Raw genomic sequence first — 23,032 nt, forward strand, 5'->3', positions numbered from 1 at the left:
TCCTTTTTTCTTACTTTTCTTCACATTTTTTATTTTCTTTGATATCGAAACCTTAACTTTATATTTAAGCTAATTCTAGAAATAAAAATATTTATACTTAAAGCGTAAATGATTTAAGTGTTAGTGTTCTTAAAGTTAACTCGAAATTAACTGTTAAATAAGATTCAGTTTATAACTTTAAAATTGTATATTTTCAATTGTTCATTTTGTTCTGTTAACAAAGTCACTATTAATTGCGTTTCTGAAATATCATTTCTGATGACAATTATTTCACGGTTTGTTGGGAACTTGTGAAGTGTACGTAATACTTATATGACGGTGACGGTTAGATTGAGAAACGAACAAATTACTTCTGATGCGATCTTTTTCCATCTACAAAATTAGATTACTTTATACACATTTAAGGAACTCTTATTCCCTATTCCCTAACCAATTCCATGTGATTAAAGTAATTTTTTTTTTCTTTTGGGACAAAAGTAATCTTCATTTATTTACATTATTTTAAAAATTAAACAATATAATCTCAAATTCAGACTATAATCTCTGCCTAATCGATTACTACCCAAAAAAAAAAAAATCTCTGCCTAATCGATCGCTAAACTCATATAACCCCTACTAAAAATTGATTTCAGCTTCTTTTTATCCTCTTTCTTTACACTGAGTGGCATTTAAAACATTAAAGCAAAAGAATCAAAGATAGAAGATAGAGATAGGGATGGCCACGATGAAAGCAAAACCATTAGCAAACAAACAACAGACCACTAAAAACATATAGCGCACACAACTTTTTTTTTTGTTGATTTGATCAACATGAAACTTCCTTTTAATAATTTATAACAATAAAGTAAAGATTATGTATATCCCTATTGCACGTTACAATCTTCTCAGCCATGCATGCCACGTGTCCAGTATACTTTGAGACGTATCATCCTCAACATGCAATATAAAAAGGACTGCAAACGAAACAGAGTTTGATCACAATCATTCACTTATAATTAAAAACTATTAAACGAATCAAGATCAATGGCCGAAGATCAAACAGCTACGACAATGAAAACATCGGCGGTGGAGAAGCAGCCAGAGGCTGAAGGTGCACCGAGTGTGGCTAGAACGAAGAGGATGATGGTTGCCATCGATGAGAGCGACTCGAGCTTCTACGCTCTCCAATGGGTCATTGACCATTTCTCTAACCTCTTAATGACAACTGGCACTGAGGCGGCTGAGTCGGAGGGTGGAATGCTCACGGTGGTTCATGTGCAGTCCCCTTTCCATCACTTTGCTGCCTTTCCGGCTGGACCGGGCGGCGCCACAGGTCTGGTCCTAATTTGATCTCTCTCATCTTATAGAATTTTAATTAATATCTTAAATATGATCATATTAGAGATTTTATGGTTTTCAAATAGTAAGAGCCAATATAACGGTCGGATTATATATATAATCTTGTTTACGATTACTATTAGATAAGTTCTAGTGCGTATTAAAGCAAAAAATAAAATTAACCCTCGAAAAACAGAACGGTGTAGTATGTCATCATTCGAACAAATTTGATTTTTGTATAAGAATGTTATTGTGGATAACCTTTTTTTGCTATAGAAATTGTGGATAACCTGGTTTTGTGAACGCACGTAGCAGCAGTGTACGCATCTTCGACTATGATTGAGTCAGTCAAAAAAGCACAACAAGAGACCTCTGCTGCTCTTCTCTCTCGTGCTCTCCAAATTTGCCGAGCCAAACAGGTCCTAAACACATTTCACTATATACTAGCTAACTAAATCTTCTTATTATGATACGTAATTTATAAATGTTGTCTGATGGATGTGCAGATACGTACCGAAACCCTAGTGCTTGAGGGCGAAGCCAAGGAGATGATTTGCGAGGCGGTGGAGCAGATGCACGTTGATCTTCTTATTGTGGGTAGTCGTGGCCTTGGCAAGATCAAAAGGTATTGTATTTATTATTTACATTCTTATATATCATATTGAATTAACCAAACTCACCAAAACGTATGACCGCTTTTCAATTTGTTTGCTTTGTGCGTTTCGGAAGAGCGTTTATTGGGAGCGTTAGCGATTACTGCGCTCATCACGCCAACTGTCCCATTCTTATTGTCAAGCCACCCAAGGAGCTCCTCACTAAGTAACGTGGATCTATTTATATGTTTGGGTTATTATTATAAGTTCCTTTTGATATATAATGAGTGGGTCGTAATTACGGAAAAAAAAAAAAGAGTGTATGTACGTAAGTGTTGTGTTTCATTTGGATAATTAGTGACATATTAAGAAATAAAAGTGTACTCTGAAAAGTGATGTCATCGGTCGAATATATAAAGCATCTTGTTCCAAATCATATTGTTGAATGTTTACAATGATTGATATTCAGACGAAATAAACTTCACAACACAAAAGAGCAAACATCTGAGACACATATTTCAATCTAAATGAAAATAAAACATTGAACTCATTGATAAGATTGTAACTCTCAGGGCAAAAGGAATATCCTTAACGATTGGCCTTTGCAACTCTTTCAATCTCATCCTTCTTCTTGATGGCATAGCTGCAAGACACACCAGTTTTATCATTAGCTGCGCTGTACTTATATAATATGTTAACAAAATAACGAAGTCATTTAGAGTATATTTACCTGTTGGAAGAGCCCTTGGCTGCGTTGATCAATTCATCAGCAAGGCACTCAGCAATAGTCGTGATGTTTCTGAAAGCAGCTTCACGAGCACAGGTGGTAATCAACAGCTTGTCTCCTAACAACACCAGCAGATCCAATTCGGGTAGCTTTTCTATTCTTTAAATTTATTATTTAGATGAAAAAATTTAACAAAAAAAAAGGAAAAAAGTAGCCCCTGCTAATGAAAATTTTGCCTTTCTTGGTTAAATTTGAATTGCTAGTAATTATCTGCTAAAATCCACCAAATACTTGCTAAAATTTTATTACTTTGTTGTGGTAAATGTTGGTAAAAGAGGATTTCACCAAGAAATGTAAAAGTATGCTGATGAAATGTTGTTTTTCTTTGAGGTTGAAACTCGAGGACGAAGTAGTCAAAAGAGTCGATGTTAAAAGAGCATTGGATGAACAATATGAGGGCAATAAACAGGTAGATTTGGTTTTCGGGTGTTGGCTCTTACCGAATAAGTCTTGAGTGCTATCTGGCTCTCTTTGGTTAATGCAGCATCCACCGTTCATATTTGAGAAAGGCAGGAATGATTTCATGCTCATATATAGTGTGCAACATTGACCAACAAGACATAACTGAACATGTAAGAGACCATTTCTATTATGCAGTAACACATTTTAGGTAGTTAGGTTATGCTTTTAACTCGGAATCTAGCATGCTTATCAACTCTGAAATTGATAAGCATAGTTTTGATTTTCTCCTTTTTTTTTGCTTCTTCTTTATAATTTATACTTTTGTTGGTATCAAAACCTTAACTTTAAACTAATTCGAAAATTGAAAATTTTGTACACCAATGATTCAAGTGTTAAGTTTTTTTTTTAAAAAAACTTGAAATAAAATGTTTAATTATAGGATACAGTTCATAACTGTAAATTATATTTTCAAAACCTACATAACTTTTGTTTTGTTCTCTTAACAAATTACTAATGTAATCTACATATAACATAATCTTGAAAATATAATTTATGATTGACAATGAGATGATTTGCGAGGCGGTGGAGCAGATGCATGCACGTTGATCTTCTTATTGTGGGTAGTCGTGGCCTTGGCAAGATCAAAAGGTATTGTATTTATTTACATTCTTATAAATAAGCGTAAGACTGAGTGTACGTAAGTATTGTGTTTGATTTGGATAATTAATGACATATTAAGAAATGAAAGTGTACTCTGAAAAGTAATGTCAGTGAAAATATGGGTCGAATATAAAGCGAATACTCGTAGTTTTGTTGCTTATCAGCAAATATTGTATTCCAAATCATATTGTTGAATGTTTACAATGATTGATAGGTAGAAGCATCTTGTTCTTCTAGTTTTGATTTCTTGTAAATCAAATCCCTTCGTTGGAACGGATAAAAGGTATTAACGATCGAGATTGAATATACAAAAGTATACAGTAATAAGTTTTGCATATAATTGTAAACATGAGAAAAGTGATTTGGAAAATTCGACCAAAACCGATCCAATTGGTAGTTTAAGGCAGTCAGTAAGATAAGTTCAAAAACTGACAATAAGCTGATGCGAAATAGCTTAAAAGCATCAAAAATTTATCTATTCAAAGTAGTTCAGACGAAATAAACTTCATAACACAAAAGAGCAGAACATCTGAGACACATATTTCAATCTAAATGAAAATAAAACATTGAACTCATCGAGAAGATTGTAATCACCAGGGCAAAAGGAAAATCTTTAACGATTGGCCTTCGCAACTCTTTCAATCTCATCCTTCTTCTTGATGGCATAGCTGCAAGACACAACAGTTTTATCATTAGCTTCGCTTTACTTAAATTATAATAGTGAGCAAAATAACGAAGTCAATGGGATTGTATTTACCTGTTGGAAGAGCCCTTGGATGCGTTGATCAATTCATCAGCAAGGCACTCAGCAATAGTCTTGATGTTCCTGAAAGCAGCTTCACGAGCACCGGTGGTAATCAAGAAGATAGCCTGGTTAACACGTCTTAGAGGAGAGATATCAACAGCTTGTCTCCTAACAACACCAGCAGATCCAATTCTGGTAGCATCTTCACGTGGACCACTGAAACAAACAGTCAAAACATTAATAATAAAAACGAAACGTTCCTAATAGCAATGATATTCCAGGGTAAAACATGCTGGATGCTTTGCAAATTCTCAAGCTCAGCAAATACCTGTTGACGATGGCGTCAATGATGACCTGAATCGGGTTCTGGTCAGACAAGAGGTGGACAATCTCCATGGCGTGCTTGACGATCTTAACTGCCATCAACTTCTTACCATTGTTCCTTCCGTGCATCATAAGAGAGTTAGTGAGCCTCTCAACAATGGGGCATTGAGCCTTCCTGAATCTCTTCACAGAGTATCTTCCAGCGGTGTGGGGGACAAAGGTTGCATGTTTAGCTGCCTGAACTCCAATGTAGTCAACTAGACTGATATCTGTGACCTACAAGATTAGAAAACAAACCGTTACTTACAATCAATAATAATCATATCTCATGAATAGGGCTGGGCATTTGGGTAACCCGTTCGGGTTCGGGTATTATCCGTTCGGGTTCGGGTAAACAAGTTTACAAAAATAGAACCCATTGGGTACTTTTAGATATATGGGTTCGGTTCGGTTAGGGTACTACCGGATTCGGATCGGTTTGGGTTATAAATTTTAGAACCCGATTAGTACTCGAACTACCGGGTACCCGAAAAAATATAATTAAAATTAACTAAATTTCAATAAATTTAGTTAAATTTTGACTTATGTAACAAAATATTTTAGATATTTTGATTATTTTTGATATTTAGGTATAAAACTAAATGAAATATTCAAAATTATATTCATATTTTGGGATAATTGCATTATATTAATGATAAATATTATAAATATGTTTATGCTTTCGGGTTTAATGGGTACCAAAACGGGTACCGGATATTACCCAAACCCACGGGTATTAGAAAATAGAATCCAATAGAGTTTTATAGGCAAACCCGTACCCAAACGGAACCCGGTTTTTCGGGTCGGGTTCTGGGTTGGGTATTCAGGTACGGTTTTTATGCCCAACTCATGAAAAATACAAAATAGTGACTAATCTCTAGCATTAGAAGTACAAACCACAAATTAGTGAAAGCTAAAAAGGTCCTGCAGCTATGCTACAGAACTCGACGAATTGAATCTCATTTCCCCAATCAAAAACACCAAAACAAGAGCACAATGTTAAAACCAGCAATGCAAAGTTATGAGTATCAATCATGGAAAAGGTTTACATAGCATTGAAACATGAGTAATACGCATCACAACCAAAGAGAAGGATGCAATAAAGGGCCTAGAAATGATTTCAACCAAATCTAATACACTAAACTAAGATTGCAAATGATTGAATCACTCTGATGAAACAGAAGCTAGAGAATCAATGATAAAAGGGTTCCATAATCAAAATTNTCTCTTCACAGAGTATCTTCCAGCGGTGTGGGGGACAAAGGTTGCATGTTTAGCTGCCTGAACTCCAATGTAGTCAACTAGACTGATATCTGTGACCTACAAGATTAGAAAACAAACCGTTACTTACAATCAATAATAATCATATCTCATGAATAGGGCTGGGCATTTGGGTAACCCGTTCGGGTTCGGGTATTATCCGTTCGGGTTCGGGTAAACAAGTTTACAAAAATAGAACCCATTGGGTACTTTTAGATATATGGGTTCGGTTCGGTTAGGGTACTACCGGATTCGGATCGGTTTGGGTTATAAATTTTAGAACCCGATTAGTACTCGAACTACCGGGTACCCGAAAAAATATAATTAAAATTAACTAAATTTCAATAAATTTAGTTAAATTTTGACTTATGTAACAAAATATTTTAGATATTTTGATTATTTTTGATATTTAGGTATAAAACTAAATGAAATATTCAAAATTATATTCATATTTTGGGATAATTGCATTATATTAATGATAAATATTATAAATATGTTTATGCTTTCGGGTTTAATGGGTACCAAAACGGGTACCGGATATTACCCAAACCCACGGGTATTAGAAAATAGAATCCAATAGAGTTTTATAGGCAAACCCGTACCCAAACGGAACCCGGTTTTTCGGGTCGGGTTCTGGGTTGGGTATTCAGGTACGGTTTTTATGCCCAACTCATGAAAAATACAAAATAGTGACTAATCTCTAGCATTAGAAGTACAAACCACAAATTAGTGAAAGCTAAAAAGGTCCTGCAGCTATGCTACAGAACTCGACGAATTGAATCTCATTTCCCCAATCAAAAACACCAAAACAAGAGCACAATGTTAAAACCAGCAATGCAAAGTTATGAGTATCAATCATGGAAAAGGTTTACATAGCATTGAAACATGAGTAATACGCATCACAACCAAAGAGAAGGATGCAATAAAGGGCCTAGAAATGATTTCAACCAAATCTAATACACTAAACTAAGATTGCAAATGATTGAATCACTCTGATGAAACAGAAGCTAGAGAATCAATGATAAAAGGGTTCCATAATCAAAATTTCAAGAGAATGAAAGCTGAAGAAATTACCTCAACGTCGTCATAGGTCCAGCGGTTGAAAAGCTTGACCTCGTTGGTGAGCTGTTGCTGCATCTCAGCGTCAATTTCTGCGACGGCGGCCATGGCTGCAAGATGAAACAGAGTAATGAGCTAACTCCACAAACACGAAAGCAGAGTACCGAGAGAGAATTCGGAGAAATAAGATCACCTGATATAGTGTAGCGTCGCGCGAATGAGAGAGAGAGAGACGACGGCAGAGAAAACTAAAAGCTTTAAGAGGACGAACGAAAACCCTAATATCACTCTTTTTATATACTTTGGAAATTAGGGTTTTGGGCTGTTCAAATGGGCTTCCATTTGTTTGTCCAATAAATAACCGGGGTAACGGTTTATTTTTGGTTAGCGGGTTTACTCGTGTGGACTAACATAGCATAATTATTAATATGATCTGAATCTGATTAGTGAAATTCGAATCTTGTTATGGTTTAAGGAATGAATTTTGTGGATGAAATCATGAAAAAAAACGATTATATACAATGGACATATATCGTTTTTACTGTGTACATGAATTTATGGATTATATTTACAAAAATTGTAATGGATCAGTTTTTGAATTCAGAATTGATTTTTTGTTTTATTCTTTTACGGTTTAATATTAGTCAAGGATGATCGTCAAACCAAAAAGAAGCTGGTGTTTGCATAGGTAACAACAATATTATTGCAAGATATCAAAATTCCAAAAGGACATATCCTTGGTGATTGATGTACATGAACAGACTGATTTTGATTCCAAGCTACAGAGAAGATGAAGAAGAAGAAGAAAGGAAGAAAGATATACAAAAGAGAGAACTAGAGGAAGGGGAATAACAGATACTCTGCATAGAAGAGATTCCATATAAACCGATAATATTCTGAGATAGCTTCCTGCAACAACCAAAAGTTTCAACACTCCATTAGATACACACTCCAATGATCTTCGGTGATTAGATGTTTTAAGTTTGTACAAGTATTTTTACCTTAGTGTAGTTAGCTTTTTCTAGTACCCATGTCTACCAAAAAATCAACAACAGTGGTATTAGAGATTGGAAGAATTTGAAATGTGTCAAAATGCAGAAAATAAAGCATATAGTTACGACGTTTCTGTCAATATCTCAGGCTGGCAATACTATGTGAAGAGAAATAGCCAATAGGATGTATCTTGGGATGCTTACCTGGAAAATTAAGCCTGAAGCCAAGATCATGTGTGCAGGAATCATTAGGCTACCTCTGAAAACCTGTGTTGATTGTTAATGAATATGAGAATTAGTGATTCAAAGCTGCACACCGAGATAGCGAATAATATTATGCTAATATAGGTAGTAAATGGTATTCATGAGAATAACCAAAAGAATTGGAAGGAGGTGTGTTTACCTGAGGCATGTAGACAGCTAGTGATATGGCAGAAACATAGTTAACTAGCAGAAGTCCAGAACCGAGGAATGCAATATTTCTCACTCCAAGTTTTGTTGCCAGGGTTGATATTTGGAACCTATTCAAAATTAATCAAAGGAACAAGCATGATTAACTAAACATGCTTGAACAAACACATAAAGACGTTCCTCAACCAAGTTTGTTCAGTGGTCGTAACGTATATATCAAACGGAGCTGGTTAATCCAGGAAAAACTAGTAATTGCGTTTTGAAAAGACACCAGGATTGTATGGACCGAGACAAAGAGCGGTGAGAAAATGGTATTTGTGCAATTACTTACTTGCGATCTCCTTCAACATCAGGAAGATCTTTTGTAATAGCAATGACCAGCGCAAACAGTGTCACAAAAGATGTGATGAAAGCCACAGGTGCACTGCAAATACCGAATAAAGTTGAGTAATACATTGTCAGCTTCATTGTACTCACGATGAAATCAAAGAACAGCATCGCATATTTTAAAACTCTATCCATACAATCATGCAAAGTTCTCATTATTTCGACCTGTTTATCAAAGTATCGTGCATTTGACTACTAACCTCCACTGAAACGGAAGTCCAAGAGCAGCTCTTGTAGCATGGTAAACACCAAAGTTTAGAAGGAATCCTCGCACCTGGTAAGGAAACATCGATACAGTATATATGTTATTAAGAGATTCCAAGCCAAGAAAAATATCACATATGGTGATAGTTGAATTATTAGATTGAGTAACATAACACAGCCTTTACCGTTGCAATAATAAGAAATGCTGCAATTGGGAATCTTTTCATTCTCAATGGTGGAACAGAATAGATGGTTCCCAGAAAAAGACCGAGACAGTACAGGGATGTAATGAATGGACCAAAGTTAAATCCGACGACTAAAAGCCCTGCTATCGCAAAAAATACCACCAACAACCAGGCAGACTGCACTGATAGATCTCCTGCTGCTATTGGCAAGTATGGTTTGTTCACCCTGCACAAAAAGATAACTCAAATTCAATCAGAAAATAAGTCGGGTGATATACTGACTCAGAACTAGTGGTCATACTCAAGGTTGCAAGATTCCAAAATAATGGAAACTTGTAGATGGACATCAATGAACAGCTTATACAATTAGCATCATTGCTGCTTCATATTGATGCTACATTAAATTATCATAGTGACCAATGTACATATGCATTTAATGGTACCACATACTTGTCGATTCCAATGTCGTAGATCTGATTGATGCCGACTATATATCCATTCCCACATATAAGAGCAAGAAGACCTGAAAGTGCCTTGAGTACAAGACTCCATTTGATTAGATGAGTGTTCTCTATCAAAGCTCTTGCCACCAAGGCACTGCCATAAAAAAAAATTACAGTCAAGCTAAATGAAAGCAAAGAATATGAAAAGTCCCTTCATAAATCAAATACGCAAAAAAATACTAACGTGGATCCTAAAGCTGTTCCGCGGATCGTATGGGGCCTAAGAAATCTCCAGCAAGCATTTTGGAAACGGGAAATTCTATCCAGCACTGGATCAGAACCAGCAGCACCAACCTGAGAGCATGCCTGATAGTATCTACTTTTGTGAGTGACATTGCAAAAACGCACAAACACCATAGAATCAAAACTAATAATAGAACTGAGCAAGTCTTAGAGAAGCAAACATAAAATTTACAGATTCTACTACAAACATCCACCATTTCCAATCCTAGTATTCCTTAAATTTTCCAACTTTGTTTGATTTAACGAATTACGGAAGCTAATGCCACAATTAGTCGAGCTTATTAAACCACAAGTTCCAGATAAAGTATACAAAGGTTTGATCTTTACCATCTTGACTAAAAAAGTCAAAGCAACGGCAAATAATGAAAGAGAAAGCTCGAATGAAGTCATACCCGGATCGAGATTTTTCTATAACTAGTTGAAACAAATTTGGACCGCATTCTCGAAGATGATAAGCTTGTGAAGCGAACATCTTGAGGGAGGCTTATACACTTCCCAGCTAAATGCAGTGAAGGGCGAAGGTGATTAGAAGCTGCTGCTGAGAAACGAGGGGCCAGAGACGAGAACCGGACACGCGGTGATTGCGAGATCGAGAGTTCCATTGATGATGCCACCACTTCCACTAGCCAAGCCACACAAAAACAACTCTCTCTTCTTTACTCTGCTACTTTCATTTGTACGACGAAATTTGTTTTTGACTTGTGTGTTTGTGTTGTGTCCAATCCTTTTTCCGGTTCGGAAGAAGAAAGTACTGTAATAGACCGGAACGGTTTGCTAATAAATTGGTTCTTTTGGGTTAGAAAGATCTCGATTTCGGTTCAAAAAGGTTAAATCAGATTTTGGACTAGGACACAAATCATAATCAATTGATGAAGTACCGCAAAAACAAACAAATCAATTGATTAAGTTATACAAAATTGGATTACAATTGATGAACTCTAATATTTTTCAGACAGGTAAAACACAAACAATCTCGGTTAAAAGAAAAGAAAACAAACACACAATGTTAGCTTCAAGAGTTGAGTCTGTCTCAACAAAAGATGTTAAGACATATTGGGTACAGTTTCAGCTTGTGCTGTCGAAAAACCTTGAGAGCTCTTTGACAGTGCTTCAGCTTCATCAGAAGCACTAGCTTTTGACTTCATTGTCTCTTCATCCTCCTTATTGTCCATGACTATTCTCGATGGAGCTTCGGTATCAGTTTCAGTTGATTTCTTTGTCTCTCTATGATCTTCATTACTCATGGCATTAACTTCAACCTCAAAACCTCTGGTTGCTTCAGTTCTTCTCGAGTCTTTTGTCTCTGTACTCTCCTCCTCCTCTCTATCTTCATCCATGACCACAACTTCTGGAGCTTTGGTTTCAGTTCTCTCTGATAAATCATCTGCAGAGTTGTTATCTCCTTCTTTGATAAACTCACCGATTTCTAAAAGCTTCTGTGCTTTTAGTTCTCCTTCTTCATTAACATTGTCTGCTATCTCAGCTTCTGAAACTTTATTTGCAGCTACTTCCACCATTGCATCATCTACTTCTTTTGAAACTACTACATCTTCTGGAACTTCCCTTGCGGTTTGCTCCAGTGAACCAGCTTTTAGGTTACTCATCTCAGGTTTTTCTTTAGTCTCAGCTTCTTCTAAAGCTTTGTTTTCTGTACTTTCAGGTTTATCAGACTCCGAGTCAGTAACAATCTTCTTTGGTTTGATATCTAAAGGCCCCAGCTTTGCATCAAGTTCCTTGACCAGATTCGTTAGTGATCTTGCATTCCTGGCTTCAGACAGCCGAGTAGACAACTGCAATATACAAAAAAAGTCAAGTTTTAAGCTCAAGAAAGATTGAAATAGAGAAAAATGTATATGCTGGATGCTTCACCTGATGTATCTGTTCAGCTCGGGGTTTGAGATCATCGGGAGATGCTTCCTTGTAGATGCTCCGGAGAATGTACATCAAATGAGAGCTTACATTATCTAAATAATGTTGTTGGAGCTCACACTGATGTACATCAGAGAGACAACCAACAGAATGAAATGGACAGTTCACAAGTTTCATAGGACATACGGTTATACAATGCCTATCCATTTCACGTCTCATTATACTCTCCGAGCAGTTTTGCTCACACGGAATGATCTTGAACGGGCAAACAGAATCATGATTCTCCATCTGATTCGCGCAGAAGACCGCAGTACAACCTTCGTTCTCACAGTTCATTGTTCTATACCCACAACTCAAGGCGTGCTTGGCGAGTTCTCCTTGTGTTTGGAACTTCATCTCACAATGAGAAGTGTTTTTAAAATCAACGTTTCTAAGCAAAGTCTGAGCAATGCCTTCTCTATGATCCGTCAACCAAAACCCGCTTATCTCCATCTCTTGCGCAAAATCATCGATGTTATCTTCTCTCCTCTCGCTAAGCATCCAACCGGAGACCCGGCTGAAGAGGTTACGCTTAGAAGTGGCGAAATCATCGATGAAATCAGATATAATGTCAAAAGGATCATGAGAAGCTTCAATCTCCGAACCACCTTGAAGAACAATGTGTTCAGCCACGAAGCTTTCGCTTCTACGAGTCATATAATCGATCATCTCTTTTCGGATGTCAGCAGCGACAGAACCTGGACTCTTGAAGATATCACCGGTAGTGTTGTCGACACAAGCGGTGGCTAATCCAGGGAGAAAAACCTGAGCAATCTTGTGAACTACTTCTGTATCGTAAAGATCACAGTGAAACGAAGGTCCTCCTTCTTTCTGATCTTCGATACTCTCAAGATCCGTCACAGGAGGATCCATTGGTGTATATATCAGAAAATGTCTGCAGACAAAACAAAACACAATGAAGAACCAAGCATCGCTAGATCAGATCATAAATATGCATCGCATTGAATGAATTAAGTAGACACAAAACTCCATAAACAAACACCCTTAATAAAAAAAAAGCTCTACTTTTTAATTGAATTCAGACGAAACAACTCTTAATTCCGATCAAAGCTACCATCAAGATCCATAAATTTGAGGATTTTAAACAAAAGTTTCAAAATTGAGTCAGATTACAAGCAAAAATTCAACTGTTGGATTGGATTGGATTTGATAACAGAAGAAAAAACAAACATTACCCTAGAGAGAAGTCGTGTCTTAAACAGCCAGGAATGAATCGGAGCAGGGAACTAACAAACGCCTGTAAGGAGATCAGACGGCGAGATCGATCAAGGTGAAGGAAAGAAGAGAAGAGAGAGATGGAAGAGGCAACCTCCTCTGGTTTTGGCGCAATAAACGGAGTCTCTTTTTCTTTTTACCACAACTTTTTGGTCGCCTCTTCTTCGATTTAACTCTCTCCTTTTTTTTTTTTTTTAACCTTTTTCTCTTACAATTTTTAGTATTTTTTTACAATGATTTTTACTCAAGTGCATCACATTTTTACAAGAACCTAAATTTACCCTCCTTTCATCTCGAGCCAAAAAAACAATTCTAGAGAAAAATTGAAAATACCTTACTTTTTCTTATCTAATTTACCAACTCAATGAAAATATCTTTAAATTGAATAGATGAAAAAATAAAATAATAATCGAAATAGATGAATTAATTTATGAAACTTAGCTGTAAAGTATTATGACATGTTACAATACTAATAGGAACCATTATAACGATACTAAATAAATTTTGTTTATCATACAAATTAGGGTATGTATGTTAATGACGGTTTAATCAAAAAATCTAATAAACTTTGGTTTTAGATATTATTAATATTAAATTATTAACTGATAGTGCAAGATTTTTTTCCCGAAAGACGGAGGAGAGTAAATTAAACAAAGGCACCACGACCCTTGCCGTATCTTTGAATTTCTGATGGCGGCTCCGGAGGATGAATCTTCCGCTCACTCTCAATCATCCTCTGCCACCGAGGCGGCTCCTACGCCTCCTCCTTCCTCTTCCCCTTCTTCCGTCGGGGATCATTACCTCGCTAAGTGTATCCTCCGCCCTAGCGTCGTTCTCCAGGTTGCTTATGGCTACTTCCGCTCCCGTTCCTCCCGCGACATAGTTTTCGGCAAGGTCTTAGTTCATCCTTCTTCTTCCACTGATCTCTACCTTTTTTTTTGTATGGATTTGGATTCTGATTTGTTTCGTGGGTAATTGTTAAACATATACTCTCATTTAGGGATTGGGATTTTGATATGCGACTCGAGTATCTGCACTTGTTTCAATTTTTTTAGCTGTTTTCTTTGTTGAGGGCTTTGTAGTTGCGTCAGGATGTTATAAAAAGGTTTTGCAAAATTTTGTTTCAAATAGATGTATAGTTTGTAGAGCAGAGATCCAGTGAGAAAAGCTTATGTATTTAGTGCGTGCTAATGGTATGTTAAGTTTTGTTGCTTTATCAGTAACTAGAATGTATATTTTTTTTTTTTCTCTTACCAGGAGACATGCATAGAATTGGTGATTATTGGTGAAGATGGTATTGTTGAATCGGTGTGTGAACAGAATGTCTTTGGAACAATTAAGGATTTGGCTGTCATACCTCAGAGTAATAAACTATATTCAAATAGTTTTCAGGTAAGCATTTTTACTTTTAGCCACGAAATAATCTATTTTTCTGATCAGGTATTTTACTTTTTTCAAATGGGTAACGACCGAGCTCTTGTTTTAGTGATAGGATATCTATGTGATTAGTTATGTTAACCATCTGTTATCTTTTTGTAGATGGGAAAAGACCTTCTCGCTGTTCTTTCTGATTCTGGAAAGCTGTCATTTCTCTCATTTAGCAATGAAATGCACAGGTTTCTTTCTCGTGTACTCTTATTTATCCCGCAAACCTAATGTTACCATGCTCATTTACTGCTGTCTGGTGTATAGGTTCTCGCCCATACAACATGTTCAACTTTCAAGTCCAGGTAACTCAAGGATTCAACTTGGAAGAATGCTCACAATAGATTCCAGGCACGTTTTCATTAACCATGATTTTTTTACTTCATTATCCTATTGATGACGTAGATATTACTTTTCCTGTATATTTTGGCCACTGCCCTTGTACTCACTCTTGGATTTTTTAGGAAATTGAATTGGGGGGTTCATGTTTTTTAGCCACACCTTACTGCTAAAGCTAACATTTTGTATCTTGAATAGCAACGAGTAATTTTGACTTCTGTAATGCATTTTGCAGTGGTCTCTTTCTTGCTGTCAGTGCGTATCATGATCGTTTTGATCTGTTTTCCCTCTCAACATCGTCTATGGGTGATATTATTCATAAGGTATTGATTTCTGCCACCAACTTCGCTATTTTTTTGTAACTTTAGTAGACAGCAGGGTTACCTTTAGTTGTGTGTCATGAGTGATATTGAAAGATATATTTAATGTCTTTAATTTAGAGGATTTCTTATCCTTCTGAAGACGGAGGAGGGAATGGCAGTTCTGTACAAGCAATATCTGGTACTATTTGGAGCATGTGTTTCATTTCTAAAGATTTTCATGAATCCAAGGAGTATGATCCTGTTCTTGCCATTGTTACAAATAGGTATGAATATGTTCAGTTTGAAAAGCTCTGTTCTCAGTTATTGTGCTTGCTTCATGAGAGTGTCTGTCATCCCAGGGTTACTTACAGTATTTTTTCTGATTGTATAGGAAAGGGTCTCTCATGAATGAGCTGGTTTTGTTTAGATGGAATGTCAAAGAGGAATCCATGTCTATAATATCAGAATATGTTGAACCTGGGGCTCTGGCACATAGTATTGTCGAAGTTCCTCGCTCCTGTGGATTTGCCTTTCTCTTTAGGGTTGGTGATGCGCTCTTAATGGATCTTAGAGATCCTCAAAACCCTTGCTGTCTGTTTAGGACATCCTTAGATCTTGTTCCCGCTTCATTAGTGGAAGAGCATTTTGTTGAAGAGTCGTGTCGAGTACAAGATGGTGACGATGAGGGTCTTTTTAATGTTGCTGCATGTGCTTTGTTAGAGCTCAGGGATTATGATCCCATGTTCATAGATTCTGAAAGTGACATTGGGAAGTTGAGTTCTAAGCATGTCTCTTCATGGACTTGGGAGCCGGAAAATAATCTTAACCCTCGGATGATTATTTGCTTAGATGATGGTGAACTTTTCATGTTTGAACTCATATATGAGGATGATGGGGTTAAAGTAAATCTATCAGAATGTTTATACAAAGGTTTACCATGCAAGGAAATTTTATGGGTCGAAGGTGGGTTCTTGGCTACGTTTGCGGAAATGGCAGATGGAACGGTTTTCAAATTGGGAACTGAAAAGCTACATTGGATGAGTTCCATACAAAATATTGCTCCGATCTTGGATTTTTCGGTTATGGATGACCAGAATGAGAAACGAGATCAAATATTTGCTTGCTGTGGTGTAACCCCTGAAGGCTCTTTGAGAATTATTCGTAGTGGCATTAATGTAGAAAAACTTCTGAAAACCGCTCCCGTTTATCAAGGAATAACTGGTACTTGGACTGTTAAAATGAAGCTTACCGATGTATACCATTCATTTCTTGTTTTGTCATTTGTTGAAGAGACCAGGGTTTTATCAGTTGGATTAAGTTTTAAAGATGTCACTGATTCAGTTGGTTTCCAGTCTGATGTTTGTACCTTGGCATGTGGGCTTGTTGCTGATGGTTTGTTGGTTCAGATTCACCAAGATGCAATAAGGCTTTGCATGCCCACCACGGATGCTCATTCTGATGGTATTCCTGTTTCTTTACCATTTTTCTCGTCGTGGTTCCCAGAAAATGTCAGTATCAGCTTGGGTGCAGTTGGTCAAAATTTGATAGTTGTCTCTACGTCTAACCCTTGTTTCTTGTCTATTCTTGGGATCAAATCACTATCATCTCAGTGCTGTGAAATCTACGAAATTCAGCGAGTAACATTGCAGTATGAAGTTTCCTGCATCTCAGTTCCTCAAAAACATATTGGAAAGAAGAGATCCCGTGCTTCTTCCTTGGATAATAGTTGCAAAGCTGCGATTCCTTCTGGTATGGAGCAAGGCTATACGTTTGTGATTGGCACACATAAGCCTTCTGTTGAGGTCCTCTCCTTCTCAGAAGATGGTGTTGGTGTACGAGTCCTTGCTTCTGGGTTGGTATCGCTAACAAATACAATGGGAACTGTTATTAGTGGATGCATTCCTCAAGATGTAAGACTCGTGTTAGTTGATCAACTTTATGTCCTTTCTGGGTTGAGAAATGGGATGCTGCTCCGTTTTGAATGGCCTCCTTTTTCACATTCATCCGGGTTTAATTGTCCAGATTATTTTAGTTACTCCAAAGAAGAGATGGACATTGTTGTGGGGAAAAAAGACAATTTACCCATCAACCTTCTGTTAATTGCCACCCGACGCATTGGCATCACACCTGTTTTCTTGGTTCCATTCAGTGATACACTGGATTCAGACATAATAGCTCTTAGTGATAGGCCATGGTTGTTACAAACAGCTCGACAAAGCCTTTCATATACTTCCATCTCATTCCAACCTTCTACTCATGCAACTCCTGTATGTTCGTCTGAATGCCCTCAAGGAATTCTTTTTGTTTCAGAGAACTGTTTACATCTGGTAAGTATTCTATTTTACAAATTTTAACTTCAGGTTTCCACGGACCATTTTGTTAGGCTTTGGAAAAATATATGCAATTCCATTGATCAGTGGTCAATGTTTTGATATGGTTTACCTGAAAATAGTTATCAACTGTATTTGCTAATTGCTTGCATCTATAATTTCGTAGTCTTATACAGGATAGACAGTTGTGGGAATATGTTGGAGCTATTATTTGGGTCTGGCTATGATCGCCTGATGTATATGCTTCTTTTGTAGGTGGAGATGGTGCACAGCGAGCGGCTTAATGCGCAAAAGTTTCACCTTGGAGGCACCCCGCGAAAGGTTATCTACCATAGTGAAAGCAAACTATTGATTGTGATGAGAACAGATCTGTATGATACGTGTACGTCTGATATATGCTGTGTGGACCCGCTCAGTGGGTCAATCTTATCATCTTACAAGCTCAAACCTGGAGAAGCTGGAAAGTCAATGGAGCTTGTACGTGTGGGAAATGAGCATGTCCTTGTGGTTGGGACGAGTTTGTCTTCTGGTCCTGCTATACTACCCAGTGGTGAAGCCGAAAGGTTGGAATTCTGGTTCTTAGCCACTTTTTAACTTGACCTTGTAGTGAAAGTGGTGACTGATGTAAGACCCAATTTGTACTGACTGTGTGTCTACCTTTGAATGCCTTTTTACAGTACAAAAGGACGATTAATCATTCTCTGCTTAGAACACACTCAAAACTCGGATAGTGGCTCAATGACAATTTGTTCAAAGGCTGGTTCGTCTTCCCAACGTACATCACCTTTTCGTGATGTTGTGGGATACCCAACAGAACAATTATCAAACAGTAGTCTTTGTAGCAGTCCAGATGATAACAGCTATGATGGAATCAAACTTGATGAAGCTGAAACATGGCAGTTCAGATTGGCCTCTGCAACCACTTGGCCGGGTATGGTACTTGCAATCTGTCCATACCTTGATCATTACTTCCTCGCATCTGCTGGCAATGCTGTAAGCCTCACTTTGATTATCTATAGTTTTGTGCCAATTGTTTAACATGTTAATCTGCTAACAAAGACTATGGTCTTCAATAGTTCTATGTATGTGGTTTTCCGAACGATAGTCCTGAGAGAATGAAGAGGTTTGCGGTCNGTCTTCTGGTCCTGCTATACTACCCAGTGGTGAAGCCGAAAGGTTGGAATTCTGGTTCTTAGCCACTTTTTAACTTGACCTTGTAGTGAAAGTGGTGACTGATGTAAGACCCAATTTGTACTGACTGTGTGTCTACCTTTGAATGCCTTTTTACAGTACAAAAGGACGATTAATCATTCTCTGCTTAGAACACACTCAAAACTCGGATAGTGGCTCAATGACAATTTGTTCAAAGGCTGGTTCGTCTTCCCAACGTACATCACCTTTTCGTGATGTTGTGGGATACCCAACAGAACAATTATCAAACAGTAGTCTTTGTAGCAGTCCAGATGATAACAGCTATGATGGAATCAAACTTGATGAAGCTGAAACATGGCAGTTCAGATTGGCCTCTGCAACCACTTGGCCGGGTATGGTACTTGCAATCTGTCCATACCTTGATCATTACTTCCTCGCATCTGCTGGCAATGCTGTAAGCCTCACTTTGATTATCTATAGTTTTGTGCCAATTGTTTAACATGTTAATCTGCTAACAAAGACTATGGTCTTCAATAGTTCTATGTATGTGGTTTTCCGAACGATAGTCCTGAGAGAATGAAGAGGTTTGCGGTCGGAAGGACTCGTTTTATGATAACATCTCTGCGCACATACTTCACTAGAATTGTCGTTGGTGATTGCCGTGATGGTGTTCTATTTTATTCTTATCATGAGGTTTGTTCTGTTGTCACTAATGAATATTACTTTCTGTTGTTTCTTTCTTATATGTCTTCTGATTTCTTTGCCTACTTGATTTTGGCTAAAAATGTTTGAGATTTTTTTTTTTCCATGTTACTGAAGGACTCGAAGAAACTTCACCAAATATATTGTGATCCAGCGCAGAGGTTAGTTGCTGACTGCTTTCTAATGGATGCCAATTCTGTTGCTGTATCTGATCGCAAGGGAAGTATAGCAATCTTGTCTTGCAAAGATCATGCAGACTTTGGTAAGAAGCACTTAGCCTTTTCTCATGAAGCTCAGATATTACTCTCTTTTCACTCTTCCATTTCTCAAGTTTAGCTTTTATCGAACAATGTTCACTACAATTTAAAAAGTGTGATCTAGTAGATTATAGATACTAGATTTATTAGTGTCCAAATAGTACTTGCTGTATCAGCCAGTCGGCAAACCCCCAGCCGATCGTGATGATCACAGTTGGAGGAGTATGCAATATTGTTTAATATGCTGCAGAACATGTAGCTTAGTTCAGATGTCAAAGATGGAAGTACCAACGTCATTTAAATTGATTGCTTGATAGTAGGACTAAATTTAGTATCTAGTCTTGGCTGATCTTCCTTGTTCTTACGAATCTTTTAGGTGCTATAAAACAAACCTGTTATAGAGGCTAATTTTTATGATTCGTAAGTATTTGCTAACTGAAAATACCTTGTGATGATCCAGAATATTCAAGTCCGGAGTCCAACCTGAATCTAAACTGTGCTTATTACATGGGCGAGATTGCCATGGCTATCAAAAAGGTAAATCCTAGACTTGCAGCGAGCATTACACTTTATAATAATTGAAAAGGCTAATTCTGCTATCTTAATTGCTTTCTGTTCACGCAGTGGTTAACCAATATATATATATATATAGATGTCAATTCTTTTCTGCTTGGCCCCGCCTTCTTAACAGGGTTGCAACATCTATAAACTTCCAGCTGATGATGGACTGCAGAGTTATGGTCTTAGTAAAAGTATTGGCACAGCTGATGACACTATCATAGCAGGCACGCTATTGGGAAGTATATTTGTATTTGCTCCTATTACAAGGTATGATTTGAATATCTGACTGTAAGACATTGCTAGTTTATGGCATAAGTAATACGTAGTTTTGAAAATATATTGCCTTGACCTTATTTTCCACCAAATAGAGGCTTTTTTTGTCTTGTGTAATACTTAGTTACCCTTAAACTTGCACCAGAAAATTCTGTTTGTGCTTATTTTCCTTGGTAAGTTCAATGACTGATCACCAATTTCTGTAGTGAGGAATATGAGCTCTTAGAAGCTGTCCAAGCGAAGCTCGGGATCCATCCGCTTACTGCTCCTGTTCTTGGTAATGATCATAAGGAGTTCCGAGGTCGAGAGAATCCGGTTAGTGAACCAGTAAAGTTCTAATTTTCTATATGTGAGAATAATATTATGTCTAAGAGCCGAGTTCACACTTCAATGTTTGCATTCGGTGGGACTTTAAATGTTTGTGTCTGTGGGCACGAAAAGAGTGCTAAAAAGCTAACTCTTATCTATTATTGCTAGTATGATACGTAACTTTTCACTTGTTGCAGTACCAAGCAACAAAGATATTGGATGGTGACATGCTTGCTCAGTTCTTGGAGCTTACAAATAGACAGCAAGAGTCAGTTTTATCGACACCTCCGCCATCACCAAGTACATCAAAAGCAAGTTCAAAACAACGTTCTTCTCCGCCTCTCATGCTACACCAAGTTGTGCAGTTGCTTGAGCGTGTCCATTACGCTTTACACTAGGTCATCCTCTTTGCAGCCTGCTTTCTTACCGAGGCTTGCAATTAAAGGGTGGCAGTTCTACGATTAACGAAAACTCACTAATTTGATCTGGTGCGTAAATGAGTCGAAAATCTTTTTAGCTGGAATCTATATATGGAATTTTTAAATTAATTGGTAAAGAAGCAGTGAATATTGAATATTGAATGTTTACAAGCTTATCGACATAGGATGCAAAGAGTTGGAAATACCCAGTCTCAGGAGTGAGGACCTGCCTTGTGTACTTGAGGGCAACAAGTCTAACGACCAATCCTCTTTCTCCCTGCAACATTTTGTAGGGGAGGATACTTCCCCTGTGTACAGAAGTTGATGAGTGAAGTGGGTTTTCTAGTGCATAGGACTCGGTTTCATTGTGTATATAATGACGAATTACCAAATAATTCTCCATCTCTGTAATTTGGTATAAAACTACGATTTCTACTGTGCAAGTGAACAAATTTTGAAACTGGCGTTGCAGATAAATGGGGAATTCAATAGATGTAAAAGTAACTAAGAGAATCCCTATATTTAATTTATATAATAATAAGTAATAACAATCTGAATAAATGCCAACAATAGTTGCAATTTTTAGTTGTATTTTTTTGTTAAATAATTTTTCTATATAATAACAATCTGAATAAATGTTAACAATGGTTGCACTTTTTTGTCATACTTTCTTTTTTTTTTTGACAACAGCTTACAAGATCAGCTCAAATGAGCCAATTAGTAGGAAAAATGTTTACATAGATAGTTTGTTGCGACTCTGCTCTAGCACGACGTGCCAACTTGTCTGTCATACCATTCTGTGAACGGGGGATCAAGACTAAAGAGAATGACAGGAATTCTCCCTTATCTATCTCAATCTCGTCTAAATATGTTCTGAAAGCGGGCCATTCGGAAGGCGAAGACACCATCTTCACCAGGTCAGAATAGTCCGTGAGAAAAACGACATTCTCATTATCCGCTCCAATTCATTGTCCAAATAAGAGCTTCCACTTCTGCATAGAGAGGTGACAAACAACGGCGAATGTTAGATGCACCCATAGTAGGAGATTCCCTCTCAGGGGAAATGCAATACCAACTTGTGCTAGTGAATTGGTCGGCACTACCAACCTCGGTGGGTTTTCGTCGTACTTTTTCGTTAAATAATTTTTAATATTTCTTTTTAAAAAAATGTCTATTGCATATGTTCATTGTAAAAATGTGTCCTTTACAAGTAAAAAAAATCATATGGTTGTTTCTGTTCATTTTAGAATTGTGTCTTTTCACCATATCTTACTCAAAACTTTTTGTTCTAATAGTTATATTTATGTTATGTCTTTTGAACTGTATCTTCTTAGATAACCAACAAATCATTGTTCGCTAACACAAATTTCTATTTCATGTTGAATCTAAATAATATGAATTTTAATATTCAATATCTAACATTATTCTATAATCTAAGTAAAGATTTTAGAAACGATAACAGTAATATAGAAATTTAATTAACTGTAAAGTTGCGTTTATTTATAGTAACTCTTTGTAAAATATGTGTTTTTTTAAGATTGAACTATTTAATATTTTATTTTTAGAAGTATATTTTTATTATAATTATTGGTTATATTAAAATTAATTTATTTGAAAACTGCATTTACTTATTATAATCATTCATTTGATATTCTCACTTAGGATCACTTCTTCATGATATTTGTTTATGAGTAATAGAAATATCAAT

The 23,032-nt window shown here is 36.9% G+C and overlaps 6 protein-coding genes and 1 long non-coding RNA gene across 9 annotated transcripts; 2 read left to right on the forward strand and 5 right to left on the reverse strand.

Moving 5' to 3' along the window:
• LOC104764950 (universal stress protein YxiE-like) lies at positions 960 to 2,346 on the forward strand. 3 transcript variants are annotated; one of them, XM_010488562.2, is made up of 4 exons: positions 960 to 1,312; positions 1,633 to 1,736; positions 1,824 to 1,942; positions 2,047 to 2,346. In XM_010488562.2, exons 1-4 carry the CDS (start codon positions 1,024 to 1,026, stop codon positions 2,138 to 2,140), a joined length of 606 nt encoding a protein of 201 aa, XP_010486864.1. In that variant the 5' UTR covers positions 960 to 1,023; the 3' UTR covers positions 2,141 to 2,346. The 3 variants fall into 3 exon arrangements, with proteins under 3 accessions (XP_010486864.1, XP_010486863.1, XP_010486865.1); XM_010488561.2 differs by having other exon boundaries at positions 967 to 1,312; positions 1,630 to 1,736; XM_010488563.2 differs by having other exon boundaries at positions 967 to 1,312; positions 1,636 to 1,736.
• Positions 2,256 to 2,742, reverse strand: LOC104764951. Its single transcript, XR_002036791.1, has 2 exons — positions 2,641 to 2,742; positions 2,256 to 2,553 (listed from the first exon to the last, which is right to left on the reverse strand). It is a non-coding gene; the product is annotated as an uncharacterized LOC104764951 (long non-coding RNA).
• On the reverse strand, positions 4,150 to 5,125 carry LOC104764952 (40S ribosomal protein S5-2-like). Its single transcript, XM_019240575.1, has 3 exons — positions 4,833 to 5,125; positions 4,517 to 4,720; positions 4,150 to 4,427 (listed from the first exon to the last, which is right to left on the reverse strand). Exons 1-3 carry the CDS (start codon positions 4,958 to 4,960, stop codon positions 4,373 to 4,375), a joined length of 387 nt encoding a protein of 128 aa, XP_019096120.1. The 5' UTR covers positions 4,961 to 5,125; the 3' UTR covers positions 4,150 to 4,372.
• LOC109130785 lies at positions 6,095 to 7,737 on the reverse strand. The gene is made up of 4 exons (XM_019240818.1): positions 7,729 to 7,737; positions 7,380 to 7,592; positions 7,202 to 7,296; positions 6,095 to 6,187 (listed from the first exon to the last, which is right to left on the reverse strand). Exons 1-4 carry the CDS (start codon positions 7,735 to 7,737, stop codon positions 6,169 to 6,171), a joined length of 336 nt encoding a protein of 111 aa, XP_019096363.1. The 3' UTR covers positions 6,095 to 6,168.
• LOC104764953 (homogentisate solanesyltransferase, chloroplastic) lies at positions 7,838 to 10,806 on the reverse strand. The gene is made up of 10 exons (XM_010488567.2): positions 10,504 to 10,806; positions 10,053 to 10,174; positions 9,816 to 9,962; positions 9,366 to 9,591; positions 9,177 to 9,250; positions 8,921 to 9,013; positions 8,582 to 8,699; positions 8,383 to 8,445; positions 8,188 to 8,220; positions 7,838 to 8,095 (listed from the first exon to the last, which is right to left on the reverse strand). The coding sequence occupies exons 1-10, from the start codon at positions 10,711 to 10,713 to the stop codon at positions 8,021 to 8,023; spliced, it is 1,161 nt and encodes a 386-aa protein (XP_010486869.1). The 5' UTR covers positions 10,714 to 10,806; the 3' UTR covers positions 7,838 to 8,020.
• Positions 10,987 to 13,399, reverse strand: LOC104764954. Its single transcript, XM_010488568.2, has 3 exons — positions 13,216 to 13,399; positions 11,981 to 12,914; positions 10,987 to 11,901 (listed from the first exon to the last, which is right to left on the reverse strand). Exons 2-3 carry the CDS (start codon positions 12,890 to 12,892, stop codon positions 11,155 to 11,157), a joined length of 1,659 nt encoding a protein of 552 aa, XP_010486870.1. The 5' UTR covers positions 12,893 to 12,914; positions 13,216 to 13,399; the 3' UTR covers positions 10,987 to 11,154.
• On the forward strand, positions 13,879 to 21,828 carry LOC104764955 (pre-mRNA-splicing factor prp12-like). The gene is made up of 15 exons (XM_010488569.2): positions 13,879 to 14,149; positions 14,513 to 14,647; positions 14,795 to 14,871; positions 14,948 to 15,031; positions 15,255 to 15,342; positions 15,460 to 15,605; positions 15,713 to 17,648; positions 17,907 to 18,214; positions 18,329 to 18,644; positions 19,341 to 19,496; positions 19,623 to 19,767; positions 20,223 to 20,299; positions 20,454 to 20,590; positions 20,803 to 20,911; positions 21,103 to 21,828. The coding sequence occupies exons 1-15, from the start codon at positions 13,946 to 13,948 to the stop codon at positions 21,301 to 21,303; spliced, it is 4,119 nt and encodes a 1,372-aa protein (XP_010486871.1). The 5' UTR covers positions 13,879 to 13,945; the 3' UTR covers positions 21,304 to 21,828.

The sequence above is a fragment of the Camelina sativa genome, chromosome 19, assembly GCF_000633955.1.
Source record: "Camelina sativa cultivar DH55 chromosome 19, Cs, whole genome shotgun sequence".
Classification (NCBI taxonomy): domain Eukaryota; kingdom Viridiplantae; phylum Streptophyta; class Magnoliopsida; order Brassicales; family Brassicaceae; genus Camelina; species Camelina sativa.

What these genes read in the sequence shown, in the direction of transcription:
- LOC104764950 (XM_010488561.2), top strand. Translation starts at nt 1,024, where the DNA reads ATGGCCGAAGATCAAACAGCTACGACAATGAAAACATCGGCGGTGGAG. An exon ending in TGGACCGGGCGGCGCCACAG is followed by an intron (nt 1,313 to 1,629) that starts GTCTGGTCCTAA and finishes GAACGCACGTAG; the next exon opens with CAGCAGTGTACGCATCTTCG. An exon ending in GGCCTTGGCAAGATCAAAAG is followed by an intron (nt 1,943 to 2,046) that starts GTATTGTATTTA and finishes GCGTTTCGGAAG; the next exon opens with AGCGTTTATTGGGAGCGTTA.
- LOC104764952 (XM_019240575.1), bottom strand. Translation starts at nt 4,960, where the DNA reads ATGATGCACGGAAGGAACAATGGTAAGAAGTTGATGGCAGTTAAGATC. An exon ending in ATTGACGCCATCGTCAACAG is followed by an intron (nt 4,721 to 4,832) that starts GTATTTGCTGAG and finishes TGTTTGTTTCAG; the next exon opens with TGGTCCACGTGAAGATGCTA. An exon ending in TCCAAGGGCTCTTCCAACAG is followed by an intron (nt 4,428 to 4,516) that starts GTAAATACAATC and finishes TGTGTCTTGCAG; the next exon opens with CTATGCCATCAAGAAGAAGG.
- LOC109130785 (XM_019240818.1), bottom strand. An exon ending in GCGACGCTACACTATATCAG is followed by an intron (nt 7,297 to 7,379) that starts GTGATCTTATTT and finishes TTCATCTTGCAG; the next exon opens with CCATGGCCGCCGTCGCAGAA.
- LOC104764953 (XM_010488567.2), bottom strand. Translation starts at nt 10,713, where the DNA reads ATGGAACTCTCGATCTCGCAATCACCGCGTGTCCGGTTCTCGTCTCTG. An exon ending in GGAACAGCTTTAGGATCCAC is followed by an intron (nt 9,963 to 10,052) that starts GTTAGTATTTTT and finishes TTTTTATGGCAG; the next exon opens with TGCCTTGGTGGCAAGAGCTT. An exon ending in GATGTTGAAGGAGATCGCAA is followed by an intron (nt 8,700 to 8,920) that starts GTAAGTAATTGC and finishes AATTTTGAATAG; the next exon opens with GTTCCAAATATCAACCCTGG.
- LOC104764954 (XM_010488568.2), bottom strand. Translation starts at nt 12,892, where the DNA reads ATGGATCCTCCTGTGACGGATCTTGAGAGTATCGAAGATCAGAAAGAA. An exon ending in GAGCTGAACAGATACATCAG is followed by an intron (nt 11,902 to 11,980) that starts GTGAAGCATCCA and finishes TGTATATTGCAG; the next exon opens with TTGTCTACTCGGCTGTCTGA.
- LOC104764955 (XM_010488569.2), top strand. Translation starts at nt 13,946, where the DNA reads ATGGCGGCTCCGGAGGATGAATCTTCCGCTCACTCTCAATCATCCTCT. An exon ending in TGGGTGATATTATTCATAAG is followed by an intron (nt 15,343 to 15,459) that starts GTATTGATTTCT and finishes TCTTTAATTTAG; the next exon opens with AGGATTTCTTATCCTTCTGA. An exon ending in TATTTTATTCTTATCATGAG is followed by an intron (nt 19,497 to 19,622) that starts GTTTGTTCTGTT and finishes ATGTTACTGAAG; the next exon opens with GACTCGAAGAAACTTCACCA.